The 14925-nt window shown below is 41.4% G+C and overlaps 2 protein-coding genes across 9 annotated transcripts in view; one reads left to right on the top strand and one right to left on the bottom strand.

Annotated features, from left to right (window-relative positions):
- dnm2a (dynamin 2a) overlaps positions 1-11676 on the top strand; it is a 38641-nt gene extending 26965 nt beyond the window's left edge. For 7 of the 8 annotated variants that reach the window (XM_036129076.1, XM_021320721.2, XM_021320722.2 and 4 more), the window contains 7 exons: positions 151-261; positions 3833-3942; positions 4120-4231; positions 4520-4684; positions 6041-6264; positions 6348-6599; positions 6884-9217. In XM_036129076.1, coding sequence (XP_035984969.1) covers positions 151-261; positions 3833-3942; positions 4120-4231; positions 4520-4684; positions 6041-6264; positions 6348-6599; positions 6884-6956 — 1047 coding nt within the window. In that variant the 3' untranslated portion in view covers positions 6957-9217. Of the gene's footprint in view, positions 1-150; positions 262-3832; positions 3943-4119; positions 4232-4519; positions 4685-6040; positions 6265-6347; positions 6600-6883; positions 9218-10922 lie in introns of those variants that run through there. The other variant, XM_021320723.2, reaches the window with a different exon arrangement.
- Positions 11677-14477, bottom strand: tmed1a (transmembrane p24 trafficking protein 1a). The gene is made up of 4 exons (XM_012870990.3): positions 14111-14477; positions 13136-13233; positions 12706-12892; positions 11677-12611 (listed from the first exon to the last, which is right to left on the bottom strand). The coding sequence occupies exons 1-4, from the start codon at positions 14285-14287 to the stop codon at positions 12393-12395; spliced, it is 681 nt and encodes a 226-aa protein (XP_012726444.2). The 5' UTR covers positions 14288-14477; the 3' UTR covers positions 11677-12392.
- Positions 14478-14925: the final 448 nt, after the last annotated feature.

Below are 14925 nucleotides of genomic sequence, written 5' to 3' on the forward strand. Positions count from 1 at the left end.
CTGGAATCAATCATTTATCTATTTTAAGTCCTAATTTCTGCTGGGGAAAAAAAAAAAACTTAACTGTTTTTGTTGTTTCCCTCCAACCTCCTAAAACTCCCCATCACCCTGCGATCCTGGTCTCCTCCACACGTTTCCCTCACTGTGCAGGTAATCAGGAAAGGCTGGCTAACCCTCAACATCAGCATCATGAAAGGAGGCTCCAAGGAGTACTGGTTCGTTCTGACAGCTGAGTCTCTGTCCTGGTACAAAGATGAGGAGGTGAGAGGAATTGCTGCTTCAGGGATTTCTTTATTGTCACATCAGTGGGTATAGCGCAGTAAAATAACAACAAAGCTATTACATAATTTTTTAGAAACCTTTTGTGTAATGTGTCGTACTGGGGAGTCGGTGCAGTCGCCGTCAGAGGTGAGGAGTTGCGTGCATCCCAGCCTAGCCTAACCAATGTGCAGACTACTGTTCAGCTGTGGCCTTAGGAACAGGTAGTCTGAACACTGGGCAGGCTGGGTGGGGGGGGAGAAGAACTGAGAGGAAGGACCCAGAGGTCATTTCGTCTGTCGGTCGCTACCCTAGGACTGTAGGACAGAGGGCACAGTTTAAATATTATCTGTTGGTTGTACATATATTAAAGTCACGTACATGACAACTGCTTATTGTACTGAATAGAAGGTGTGCATATAGAAAAAAAGTTCTGACCTTTTTTCATACGGTAAAAATTGCTTCCTAAAATCTGTAACAACCAGCAAAAAAGTTCAAGCATTTAAATATAAAGATGTAAAAAGGTAATATTAGACAAACGACTTCTAGAACAGTTTTGTTTTAAGTCATTTTTATGAACAAAATCTCTAAATTCTCGTTGGAATTGCTTACTCACCCCTCGCTCTCTCTAAGGCCTTCGTTATGCGTCTTCTTCCTTAAAAAAAAAAAGCAACCAAGAAAAAGACCGATGCAAATTAAAAAGACGAACAACTCTCCTACAATCTTAAATTTCTCTTTCTTTCGCTGCCGCTTGCAAAAAAAAAAAAAAAAAAAAAAAAGCCAAGAGAATAAGAGGGGCCGGATGGTGGAGGCAAACTGACGTGGCAGCGGAGCTGAAATGTTCCAGCCGGGATCTGACTTTGGAATTTGCAGGAAATCGTACTGGGTTACGGGGGCCGGAGGGAGGGGGGCTGATTGTGTGTACAAGTGTGTAGGCGCTTGTCCGCACGACTGCCGCCGGGTGTTTGGGAAGTTAGACTTATCTCTACGAGGGTCTTTGTGATCACACTCGGTGTTCATTTCACGTCTTTGTCCGGTTCGTTCCGCCACATGTGCATTTGGTTCTGTCTGCACATGAAACTAAGGATTTACGCCGTTGTGTGAGTGGGTGCGTGGTCAGGGAAGGGGACTGTGCAGATCTTTTGAGTGATGTAACTTTTGGGCCTGTGCCACTCTGTGTTAGTGCAGATGTAAATGCTTCCAGATGTCTCTGCTCAGCAGTGAAAGCCGGCACCCCACCCCTAGATACCCCTCCTTTTCTTCCTCCCTCCTCCTCCTCCTCCTCGTCTTCATCTTGCATTTCTCCATCTCAAGAGCCTGGGGGTGGTCCACACTGAGGAAACACATTCTTTCATGTTTACACATTAATGGCTGGTGGGAGAAATATGTTTTTCATTAGTGTTATTCTTGGTTTGAATACATAAATCCGTTTTAGGCGTCCAGATTATTGATAACTTTATTTTTGTGAATAATTGTATCATAGGCCTCCTGAGAGAATTGGTGCCATCAACAAAAACATGTGAAGTACCCTTTCTCAGTATTTAATCTTGTTTTTCTTTTATTGGTTAACAAAATGTTTGGATGCTGTTTCTCCACATTTAAAGATAAGATTTTATGCATTTAGACAGATTTTAAAAACTCCTCTTGGGCTCATGTATAAAGATTACATACACACAAAAACATGTCGTATGGCCGTGTCCACAAAAGCATTCAGGTGTCTTATCAAATATGAGCTGCATGCATGCATCCTCACGTTTCTGCAGTTATGGGACCGTTGGGGACACCTAGAGGGTTTACAGGGGAACAACTTCCATGTGTCATTATATCAGTGGATATTCAAGCACATAAACCTGTGCATAAAATACCCTTAATAGGAAATGCCTTTATTTTTATCATTGCTATTTTAATAGGGTTCTGCAAATGCCGTGGTTCAGAGATAACATGTTTTTAAAGACCAGATACATCTGGTATAGGGTTCTGTTGGAGCTGTGCACAATGGTAAACAGTTTTTTTTATTTTTTTTTATTTATTTTTTTTAATGAATTATTGTATTGCACTGAAGCTATTTGGTACAAACTGATGCTAAACATGACAGGAAGAGGGACGGAGGAATAACAAGGGCCGATTAGTAGAAAGAGAGAAAGGACAGAGTCGCAAAGAAAACAATTTGGCAAAAATGACAGAAACTGACAACCAGCTGCTACAAACCACCAATGTGGGAAATACGACCACAAACACCTGCAAAGAGACAAAACGAACAGAGGGGAAAAAACAAAAAAAACGCAACAACACCAGCAGCATTAGGGCATTTTTCATTCAAAATACAAATCGTGGATGTGCAAATTCAACTAAATATTTTTGCCGAACTGATCTAATTAATTTATTTGTCTATAAAGACATGAATTAATCAGTTTTCCAGGAAAGAACTGGCCTGGCTTTCAGTATCCTGACATCAAAACAATTTAATGCCTTTAGGATAAATTAAAGCGTATCCTGCCAGCATCAGTGTCTGATCACTCAATTGTGCTTCTGAAAGAATGGCTGAAAAAAAATCCCTATTAACACTCCTAAAGCTTATGTAAAAGCAGCTATAGTGTCAAAGGGTGGGCCGCCATTTTATCAAACCCTGTGGATTAAGAATGATATGATGCTCAAATTCATGTTTGAAGACGAGGGAATACTTACATTTTTTGATACCAAATTTTTTCTGTTTAAAAATTCACATTTTTCAGAACCCTATTTTAACTGTTAATGCAGGACACTTAAAAACAACAAAGAGAACAGTGATCTTCTACCTACCCATTAGAACCTTTTTTGTGGATTAGTATTGAAATGAAAAAAATAAATAAATGAAAAGAATATTTCATTCATTAAGAGGAAAAAACATTGCTTCCTCTATACAGTTTTGCTGCTAAAACAGTAGGGCTGTGCATAAAAATCGATATAAAGATTAATATCGATATTTTTAAAAACGATTTAATATCGATATTCTGGCTTTCAATATCGATATACCTCCCAACCTCTAGGGGGCGTTATTACAGCGCAACCATTACAGTTCACAGCGAAGGAGAGCAAGTGAGACGAATTTGTGGAACGGCCGACAGGATTTTAGAAGCTCCTTTGTCCCTAAAATCAGATGTTTGGGCACATTTTTGGTTTCTGTGACACGTTAAATGCATTGAAGCAAATGCACTTTATTTTCCTGTTAATATGTCTGTGATCAATAAATAGAACATAAACATAATATTTGGCTGATTTTGGTGATTGAATCACTGAGCATTAATTCAAAGTAATAAATATCAATATTGGAATCAAAGCAAGCTGAGCTATGTATCGAGAATCGTATCGTATCGGCTCATCCTAGATGATACCCAGCCCTATAAAACAGTCTCTTTTTTAAATAAATCTACAATAAATGTAATTTTACAACCATATCGCTTTAAGAATATTAAACATTTAATTATGGATATTTGCATGTAGAAGCTGAAAATATCTACACGCATGTCTTTGTTGATGTGTTTCTACACCATGCATCCAGTTTAATGCCATTTGTTCTGTGTGTGTCTTATTTAAGGAAAAAGAAAAAAAGTACATGTTGCCTCTGGACAACCTGAAGCTCAGAGATGTGGAGAAAGGCTTTATGTCTACAAAGCATATCTTCGCTATCTTCAACACTGAACAGAGGTCAGCGTTATGCTGTTAGTTTACCCCTTAACCCCCAGACTGCTCCCCAAGTGGATGGGTTTATTGCAGAGAACAAATTTCATTGGAATGTTTGTTGCAATGACAATAAAGATGATTATTATTATTACCCCAGCCAATGCACATCATCATCAACATTTTTTTTGTTTATTTGAACAGAAACGTCTACAAGGATAATCGACAAATAGAGCTGGCATGTGATTCTCAAGAAGATGTAGACAGCTGGAAAGCATCCTTCCTCAGGGCTGGAGTTTATCCAGAAAAAGACCAGGTAAGAGAAGCAAATTACTAACATTGCAGGATTTGTCTTCTTAGTTGTTAATGAATTGAATTGTTTCCAGGTTTACATAGCATGACTTTTTTTTATTTGCTTAAAATGTTTAAAGCAAGTTAGCAACAGATCCAAAATGATCCTTTTTCAAGGCTGTTTGTCTTCATTTCTGTTCAAATAATGCCTTGATAACGCGGAAATCGATGAAAATCTTTCAGTAAATAATACTGTATTCTACTCCTGTTTGTTCCCGTTATGCTGTAACGTTTTATTGTTTGTTTGGCTAAGGTGGAGAATGAAGAGTCTGCACCTACAGACACATTCTCCATGGATCCTCAGTTGGAGCGGCAGGTGGAGACCATCCGTAACTTGGTGGACTCGTACATTGGCATCATCAACAAATCCATCAGAGACCTTGTGCCCAAAACCATCATGCACCTCATGATTAACAATGTAAGTGGAGCAGGTTGCACCTGTAGGCGAAGGCCATTAAACCTGGGTTGGGATTCCTCATGTGGTTACAAGAAAAATAACTCTAATCATGTCCCATTTAATTAAAACAATTTAAAGAAAATAAAACCTCTGAGGATATTTTTCGGACCATAAGGCGCATTAAATATTCTTCCCCAATGTATAATATCTCTGTCACTCCGTCTTGCATATATACATACTATCTGAGAGAGAGATGAACAAATTATCCTAGTAGTTGGACTACACTGCCCTGTTTCTGACATAAGACCAAGATAAACTTCAATGTTATATTGAATTAACTTGGTTTATTGTTGCTAAGGGGTACTCCGGGCACGGGTGCCTTACATGAAAGCCTTTCTAGTTTAGACATTATAGTCAGGCAGTCTTGTAGACTGCTCAGGGGTCCTGTTACAGGACTGATCAGGTAGTGACGGAGTGTACCCTAATGCGCCAAATGTCCATCTAGCAGAGTGGCACGATGTACCACATAAAATCAGTCAGTAAGCACAACTAGTACCGTAATCATACATAAGTCAATTTTGGAGAAAATAAAAGTGCATAGCCACATTATTTGACTTTATTTATTTATGCGGCAATAGCTCGCTCTGGTTGTATACAAAGATTTTAAGAAAGATTATCACGTCCTACTGGCGAATTAGTTATTTTTGTATTTTATGCTTTGTTTTTTGCTCAATTTGTTAGTAAATAAAGCCCATTCGTGTTTATTTACGTTTATTCCTTTAACGGAAGTGCCCATACGCAGCAAGGGTTAAAACAAGGAAGCTGCTAACGGCTGATAGCATCTCCAGGCGAAATAATTAAGAATGTTCCAAGAGCTAGTGGAGAAAAAAAAAACGCAGAAAGAAATTATTCCAAGAAGGAAAAGACTGAAATGTAACTGGGAACACAGTATGAACATTGGTGTTTACTGAAGCAGACGCTAAACCTGCTTATTGGGTATGGCTCGGTCCGGCATTATTTTATTTCGAATCCTTGCATGATCCGAGTCCACTCTGAAACACTTCTGGTGGAACAAGGTTACGGCTCGTTCTCTTTGTACAAGGGTTTTATAAACAGGCTGGAGATGAACCAAGTTGTGATTTGAGCCCCCCAGGAAAGGGGAGGTGATGAGTCTACTTTGTCTTACAAAGTAGTCTACAAAACCATCTTCTCCAAAACATGTACCAACAAGGCGAAAACACAGAAATATATTTATAAAAAGACAAACTCAGGGTTGAGCAGGGAGCTGCCTCCTCACCTGGCACCTGAGACTATGAGCTAATGTCGCTTCTCAAAAAACGCTTTTCGCCATAGTGACCAAAATCTTATCCCTTCCAGGCAAAGGATTTCATCCACTCGGAGCTGCTGGCTTATCTCTATTCATCCGGGGACCAGAACAGCCTGATGGAGGAGTCTGCTGACCAGGCCCAGCGTAGGGACGAAATGTTGCGCATGTATCATGCACTTAAGGAAGCACTGCACATCATTGGCGACATCACCACCAACACCATCTCCACGCCGGTTCCACCACCTGTAAACGATAACTGGCTCCAGGAATCCAGGTAAGAGGGAAATATTCCTTTACCGAACATTTTCACAGTTATTGTGGGGTCAGCTTACATTTTTTTTTATATATCTGTTGTAGCCCAACCCCTCAGCGAAGACCACCTCCTGCTTCGACCCAGCCCCCCAGCCGTCCGCCTGCTGTTCGGGGCTCAACACCAGGACCACCTCAGAACCCTTCCCCTGCCTTCAATGTCTCTCCAGCGTTCGGTGCGCCTCCCATCCCCTCCCGCCCAGCTCCACCTGTCGGTGCCTTCAACAGCAGTCAGGACCCCTTCAGCGCACCACCACTGATCCCCTCTCGGCCAGCCCGTATCCCCCCCGGTGTACCCAGGTACAACTTTGTTTCATAGCACAATAACCAGTTGTTTTGTTGCACTGTAACATTTTATCGGCAACTTGTGATCCTTTCAACCGTTATGGACAATCTTGTGCCGTTTGATTTCCCCCATTTCTGCCAGCCTTATACCACTTCTTTGAGCTCCTTCTTTTCTTTTCACTGTTGGTTTCCTGTTCCTCTCTGTCTCCTTTTCTTCTCTCTTTGGGATGTTGGGTTTCATCGCTGTCTCTTTGTGAGCATGTCTCACGCCTTGTCTGTATCTTCTCTCCTCGTTGCAGCCGAAGACCCCCTGGTGCTCCGTCTCACCGGCCCACCATTATTCGTCCTGCAGAGCCCTCCCTGCTAGACTAGACCTGCGGCCAAACCCACCCTAGCATGCTTTTTGTTCCTGGATGTGGGTCCGCACACTGTTGGCCTGGGACGGGGGATCGAGGGGAGGGGTCGACTTGAAGCGATGTGTAGATTACGTAGCCTAGCGTCGATAGGTTTATTCAAGCAATGTTAATAAGCTGCTAACGCTGTCTATAAACGTGCACAGGAAGCAAAAGAAAAGATACCGTTTATCACTGTAATGTTGCATTTATCTGCCATGTGTTACAAACTAAAACTCACCGACGTCTCTAACAAACGGTGACGTTTCAAATGCATTTCAGCTTTCTTTTTAAACTGGTCCTCAGACACATGTTGCGTCGATAAAATCCCATATTAACCGGCACAGGGTGTCGCTCCTCCTCTCTCCCTCCCGTCCCTCGCTCCTTGGACCCAAATGCTCTGTGTATAGAATACATCCATAACCTGTTGTTGATGTTTTACTGGTTTCCCACGTCCCTATTCATTTCATACTGAAAACAATTGCTTAATATGATATTTCTGGTATCAATTATATATAATTTGTTCTTGCGTTGTTTTTGTTTGCCTGTCCTTCTTGGCGAGCGTCGTAAATGGAGCTTTAAATTACGTCCTGATCACTCACAAAACACACAAGGACGAGGTGTAAGAGATTCACAATCTTTCCTCCTCCTGTCTCTTAATCATACTTCCGTATCGAAAAGATGTCAACACACGATTGACCGTCGTGATCCAAGCACGTCTATCCGCTGAGCCTTACAGGAAGCCACTCATAACAGGGATGCTGTAGTCGATTACCAGAACACTATGCACACACCCCCCCCCCAGGAGAGGGAGAGAAAGGCAGACCGAAGGCTGTCTGCGCTTTCAAAGATGTTAAAGTTTGAATAATAATCCTTTTGGTCTCGGCTCAATCCCCGCGAGGTTCGCTGCCTTGAAGTCGAATCTAATTCCTGGATTAGCTGGCTCAAAAAGAGCAGATTTCTCTTAAAGAGGATAGGATTTGGTGCTGCAGGGTGTCGAGATGATGATCTGGGTTACAGAGTAGGAAGATGTCGGGTTTCTCCTTAAGGACATCTATTATTGCTATAGTGATCAGTTCTGCTTCCATGTGTCAGATATATTGTAAATAGCTGGCCTTTGCAGAAGCGGTTTCTCTTGTCCCATTTTTCTCACAGGGCTCATATGATGAATACATGCTGTTAGGCGTAATCAAGCCAGGAAATGTAAAAAGGCAACGCGAGTCCTCACATTATAGAAAGGACTAACTCAGTCATTTCTTGATTTTTAACCTCCATGTCAAAAAAAATATTTTTTTCAGCTCTTATATTACTTAATAGCTGGGCATTTGTTATTCTTTATTTCCTGGTTTTTGGTCGCACTTCTAATAGCTTGATACAGCTTCTTTCTTACCAAGTTCCTTAGCTTTTTTGTCGAGATTTATTTGAATTCTGCTGCAGGGATTAGTTTTCAAAAATTGTTGGGAGTGTTACTGGGTCTTGACAAAAACCGCTGGGATTATATGCTGAGAAATGTCTGATTGCTTTTTAAGGGTTTGTTCTTTTTATATATATATATATAATTTAAATCTTTTTTTCTTTCTTGATCTTCAGGTGTTGAGGGGGTTCAAGTTGGGGGTGATAACAGGCCACTTAGGTTTTCTTGTTGATCAGTTGTGGTGGTGAGTTGGTGGTGGGACTTCTGGGGTGTAAGTCCAGGTCCTATATAGAGAAGCTGCCTAAAACACAGAGAAGAAAAAAAAAAAAAATACACAACCATTAAAAGATCCCAAAATACTGTATTGAGACAGAAAGTTTTGTTGTCTGAATTTTTTTTTTTTTCTTTCTCCTGGTCTTGCTGTCAGTGACAGAGCTGGAAAACCTAAAACAAAAAACAAAAAAAATCTGCATCGAATTTCAGAATAATTGTCATGACTTTTTTTTTTTTTTTTTTATATAAACAAACCACAGTGTGTTTAAGCTCCCAACATCCTGTCACTCCAGCTTGTCCATGAAAAGTCTGTAAAACTGATGTGAAGATGTGGGAATACTGTATGTGCATCACCCCTCCTTCCTCTTTCCCTCCCCTCTCTGAATGTACAGGAAGGGGCGGGAAAACCTCCCTCAAACATCTTTCTTTTTGTTTTGCAAACCCTTATGAAGTGCCTCTGTAGTAATTAATGGATTTTTAATAAACATCATGACCTGATTTAGAGAGGAAAGTAAATAAAGAGGTGTGTACAATAAAGGGACTGGTTTTTGGTGGTTGGTGTCTTCTTGTGTCTTGTGTGATCCACTGTCTCCTGTTTAGTTTAGATAACCTTTTTATTAGTTTTCTGCCGCTCTTCATAAACTAACAGCAGTACACTTTGCATTCTACTTTCAAAAGGTCTACTTTTGTTTTTCTGAGTAGGTCGGTGATCTTTACCCAATTTCTGTGCAATAACATGGTCCCGAGTTTTATTTTATTTTTATTTTATTTTTTTTCCTGCCATATCCACAGTTGTGTTCAAAATAATAGCAAATCCTAATAAAAGTGAGCCAAAAATATATTTAATGTTTTATTTCTGTACACCAAAATGCACTGGGAGCATTGCCATCTATTCCAAATCACATTAGGGAAGTAAAGGAATATTAGTAAGCCAACAGCGTCAGCATTTCTCGTTATAAACGCTTTTACCGTACTGTAGAAACTATACATTTTTTTTTGAAGATTCAGTTTTCTTCCAGTGAGTCACGGGACTAGCGGTTATTTGTTACCACTGTTTCTGGGAAGTGCTTACACATCTGTTTTGGAGGTGATTAAATGTCTGGCACCTGGCAGATTGATTGGACAACTTTCCACAATTCCTCTGAATTACTTTTATTTTTTTATCGTATTAAGGTCTGGGGGATTGGACCGGCCACTCCGTAATGTTCTTGTTGGTCTGGAATCAACATGCTGTTTACCTACTGGTATCTTTCAGCTAGTTTGGCGTATTCAGACACAACAGTAGGAGAGACGTCCTCGTACCATGATGCCTCCATAGGCCACCATGCTTCACTGTGCGCCTTGAGTTCAGCGTTTCTTTGTTCTCTACCAAACTAGATGTCACCGTTCCACAAAAATGCTTAATGCCATTTGTCTTTCATGTTAGTCGATGTGAAATTGGAAATTTATGATTTCTGCAATACGATTGCGGTGGCTTCTGGTTTCACCTAGCCATCACGGTGCTGATGGGTAACTAGACCTTCAATGAGCTTGGAGCGGATCATTAGCTGAAGCTTTGTCTTTTAAATGAACCACTCAACCAAATGGATAGTTTTTGTTTTTCTTCCAAGTCTTTCTGGCTTCAGCTTCCATTTTAATGCATTTCAGATCATTTTCAGCACTTCTGCTTTCACCTGACCAGTGAGCCTTTTAATTAACTCAGAACGTTCAAGGGTTTCACAGAGGAATGCTCTACAACTAGCATCAAGTTTTTAACCTGTTATTTTCTTGGTATAAGAAATATTTAAACTCCACACTGCTAATATTTTGAACACAGCCACCTCGGTTACTGATTTAGTTGTACATAATGCAGCATGCATGGTCTGTCGGGTCTCTTGGGTTGGTGTCTCTCTCCTACGCCGGGCAAGTCTGTTGCCATGTAGAAATATTTCTTCTTCCTGCTCTTCCCTTTCTGGTGTTGCCACAGCAAGTCAGTACAAATATAATTTCTTCTAAAAACTGTTTTTGGTCTATTTTGTCAAGCAGCAAAAAGATGTGAGAGGAAAAAAAAAAGTTCAATATTGGAATTTTCATTCATGACCATGTCGGGTGTTTTACGTACGTTTTATATTCTTCCATACATCTTCCAAATGTTTATGTTCAGCCTTTTCCAACTGTCCTAAAGGTCTTACTAAATCTTGTACACAGGTGAGCTTAAAAAGCCATTTCTTGCATCTCACAATATCAACACACTAACGGTGGCTGATTGTTCCTGAACAGGCGCCCCCCACCGGCTCCCCGTGGAAAACATTGGTGACCCCCAAACCAGCAGGCGGTCAACTTGAGTGGACATTTTGCCAGTGGAGAGACAGAGGAGCTGCACCTTTTATTCCTTTATGTCCAAAACATGAAGCTGCATCACAAGAGGCCTTGTTGGGGAAAGTGTAAGCTGCGAGCAGAACTTCAGAGGCTTTAAGCAAAACTGGTTTCCTGTTCATGTTTGGAGCAGCCCTGGTCACTAAATGAAAACTGAACATGTATCATCCTATACTGAAAATTTAGACTCTGGAGGATGGTCTGTTTATTAAACCTTTATTATCCATCATAATAAAAACAGCAGGTAAACCAAAGGTCAAATGATTTTTACTTTTACATGTGAATGTTTTTCAAAAGGCATTAATGTCCAGGACAATGTTACCCGGGAGATAATTACATTTGAAAATAATTACTTCAGGACCATTGGTACTGAGTACAATGGCATGAAACAAGAGGCGGTGATCAAATTTGTGACAATTTAACCTCAAATGTGTTTAGTTCAGATTTTTTTTAAATTTTATTTAGATGTTTGTTAAATAGGAAGGTGTATTTATATATATATATAAAAAATATATTATATATAAAGCTTAGCAAGTGAGTGCAACGTGCATTTAATCTGAAGGTTTGAAATGGTGAGTTAACTGAATTTAATAAAACATTTCAATGGGAAAAGTTGTGGCTTTCTAAATTGCCTAATAATCAAATGTCAGTACATAAAGTATTTCTCAGATGCATCTTTTAATCTCTCAGCATATCTGTCCACATGCATCTATGGTGAGTACTTACAAGTGTAACTTCTAGATTAGTTGCACAGACTCATTTATTACAAGTGTCATTAATATAATTTAACGTTAATAGAAACCCAAAATCCAGTTTTTCATTAAATCTGGTTCTTAGATAATATAAATGTTATATGATGACCATTGTGTATCCTAAACAATCATAGGGAAGCCACAAGATGTCGTTGCTGGTTCTTCTGCTGGGTGCTGGGTCCTCGCTTATTAATGGGAAGTGGAGTGAAATAGAGACGTGTGGCAGAAAGTGTGGTTAAAAAAAAATGCATTCAATAATTTGTGAGACAGTCACCAGATGCTTGATTGTGGTCTGAGCTTCAAGTATTGCCACACAGGGAAGTATCTGGGACATGAGTTACAACCGTCTCAGTTCCTGAACCACAGGACGCATAGCAACCGATCAAAAGTTCAAGAGCACTTCAATATTTCCCTGGCTTCAAGCTCTATGGAGAGACTGATATTACTTTACAGACAGCTGACATCACTGCGGGAAGCAAAATTTGCTGCCTCTGCACATTATCTGTAGGTCATGCTTCAATGGAATATCAAAACATTTACAAGACAGTTTTCTCTAAATTCAGCTTATTGTCAATAGCTGTCACGGTATCCTGTGAGGGATTCAAGTAATGAGGTGGTTCTGTCATGTGCAGACCCGCTTGGTGTCGTCAAAGAGACGTCTCAGGGTATAAATCTGAGTGATGGCTACACCGAGCATCACAATCACGTTCAGGCAGGACCAGAAGGACACTCGCCACAGGTTGTCCTCTAACAGGTAGCGGTCCCTGGCCTCAAAGGCCTTCAGCACAGTCTGGACCTGACGGCTCCTCTCCAAGCGCCGGTACACGGAGTCCATTTTCTCCTGGTGCAGGAAGATGAAACGACATCGGTCGCATTAGAGGGCACCAAGGAGAGCTCAGCATGTAGGGCATAAGAAGTTTCCCCCCCCTTCTCACCCTGATTTCGTCGAGCCTGTAGTCCACCACGCTTTCAGACACGGCGATGTCTGCCCACTCCTCCTGGCCTCCAGCTGTGTTGCTCTGGCTGTTAATTATGACTTTGAAAAACACCATCTTCTCCGACATCTTACTGAAGCTGTTGTCAAAGCATAACCTGTAGTCTCCCGATTCTGTGGTGTCCACCCTGATGAAGAAAAAGACAACGTCGCGTTGTGCAGCAGCAACAAAACGGGTCACTCTGATGTCGTCGGTAGGCTCACAGGCCAGAGACTTCACTGTGATGTTTTTAAAATATAGGCGATGTGCACACAGCATCACCTCCTCTCACTCTTTGTGAAGTCCACTTCATATAGACAGTAGCAAGTTCAAGTCGAGACACTACAAGACTTTAGCTCCGGATCAACAGGAAAAGATTTAGAGCACCTACATGTGGATGCCGTCAGATGTCCTGAACTCAGAGACCAAACGGTACCCGCTTGGTGAGATTAAGGCAAAGCCAACATCCAGACCGGATCCTGCGATCACCTTAAAAGAAAAAAAAATGTTGCACAAAAATTTAAATGCATATTTTTCTGTGCATTTAGAAATATGGGGAGTGTTGGCCTAGTGGTTAGAGCAGCGCGCTTGCACACAGAGAAGGATGCAAGTACCTGGTTCGATACCCAGTGCCTGCACTCTGGGTCCCTGAGCGAGACCCTTAACCCCAAAACGCTCCCCGGGCGCCGCACATGGCAGCCCACTGCTCCCCTAGGGGATGGGTTAAAAGCAGAGAAACCACATTTTGTTGCTCTGTGCTCTCATTTCAACCCAGACAGCTGCTCAAGCTCATCTCGGGCTATCTTTGGAGCCACTACCTGAAATTTAAATAACAGGCCTGATAGTAAACCAAATGACACAAAGGAGCCAAGACTTTCCCTTTCCTAACGCTGAACACTCCAGACTGCCGTCTGACAAAAAAACAATCGTCACATTCCAGCCGCACGTGCTTCCTCATCGAGGATGATGAGGAAGCATGTGCAGCTGGAGTAGATGTTCAGAAGCCACACATGGGTTTCAATGAGGGCCTCATTGCCACTGCAGGGTTATCCTAGTCTGCTGCTGACCTGCTGAAGGGTTGCCAGAGGTCATAATGTTTTGGTAAAACCCACATATAAGCATAGGGTAGGCACCTTAACAATGAGAAATATGTTTTTTCTGTCCTGCCTTGTTATCACGCATGTGTCTGCAACAGTTTCAGCGGCTTTCTTATCTCGCTGATAACAAGGCCAAAGTCCAAACTGTCCTCTCAATCACTTGCAAACGTTTGAAACGGAACAAAAAGCTGCCCCAAACAACACAGTCAAAACAGGCAAAAGCACGTCTAAGTTCTTCTTCATGTTTTTTTTTTTTTGTTTTTTTTTACCTGGTACTCTACTTCCATGGTGTCGCTTCTCGTGGTTGTTTGGTAAAAACACTCCGTGCCGCCTGCAGGTAACATAAACGTGAACTCCATGTTCTGGTTTGGGCCCAAATCCGAAGCAAGCACCACAGTCAGAGTCAGCCATCCCATCAGACCGAGCCGTGCAGACGCAGTCATCATAAATCAGTCCGGTGAATAAAACGGTTCCTCTTCCGCAAAATCCAAAGAAATTCTCCTGTGCAGCACATGCACAGTGAGCCAAACTCTTTGAATGTGTGTAATTGCTTCCTGTCATACTCCGGTGGTTGAACAATAGTCTGTCAGAGCTCACGTCCTGACTCTATAGGCTGGGTCAGTGGAGCCACTATCTGTGGATCAGAAGCACTCTGCCGTCTGGACTTCACACTCACACTGCGTGAGCACCTGCAGTGCAATAAAAGCCATGAGAGCCCAATGAGGTTTCAGTTTTTCTCTATTTATTGGTCATGATTTAGTTTCTTTTTTTGGCACAGCTGAAAAAAAACAGGGAGATGAGTGAAATGGACCATAAGTTTGCAGGAGGGGGTTCATTACGCCATGAACTGACTAAAGGAGTTCGAAGGTGCAAAGAGGTCGCAGAGAGTTAACATGATTAACCTCAATCTTTATTCTGAGCAATGATGACACATTAACGAGTCATCAAACATTGATGTCTTTCTGAATGGGCTTATTTTATGCTGCTGTCATTCACTTTATAGTAAACAGAGATGCCTCAGGAAATTCTGAAATGAATGGCCAAATGAGGAACACACCAAAAGAAGAAGAGAAAAAAACACAAC

This window comes from Fundulus heteroclitus, unplaced genomic scaffold, assembly GCF_011125445.2.
Source record: "Fundulus heteroclitus isolate FHET01 unplaced genomic scaffold, MU-UCD_Fhet_4.1 scaffold_135, whole genome shotgun sequence".
In the NCBI taxonomy this organism is placed as follows: Eukaryota; Metazoa; Chordata; class Actinopteri; order Cyprinodontiformes; family Fundulidae; genus Fundulus; species Fundulus heteroclitus.

Excerpts from the sequence above, each read along its gene's own strand:
- tmed1a (XM_012870990.3), bottom strand. The coding sequence starts at position 14,287 with ATGATGACTGCGTCTGCACGGCTCGGTCTGATGGGATGGCTGACTCTG. Across the intron at positions 12,893-13,135 it reads ACATCTGACGGCATCCACAT|GGTGGACACCACAGAATCGG; the intron begins GTAGGTGCTCTA and ends TTTCTTCATCAG. Across the intron at positions 12,612-12,705 it reads ACAGGCTCGACGAAATCAGG|GAGAAAATGGACTCCGTGTA; the intron begins GTGAGAAGGGGG and ends TTCCTGCACCAG.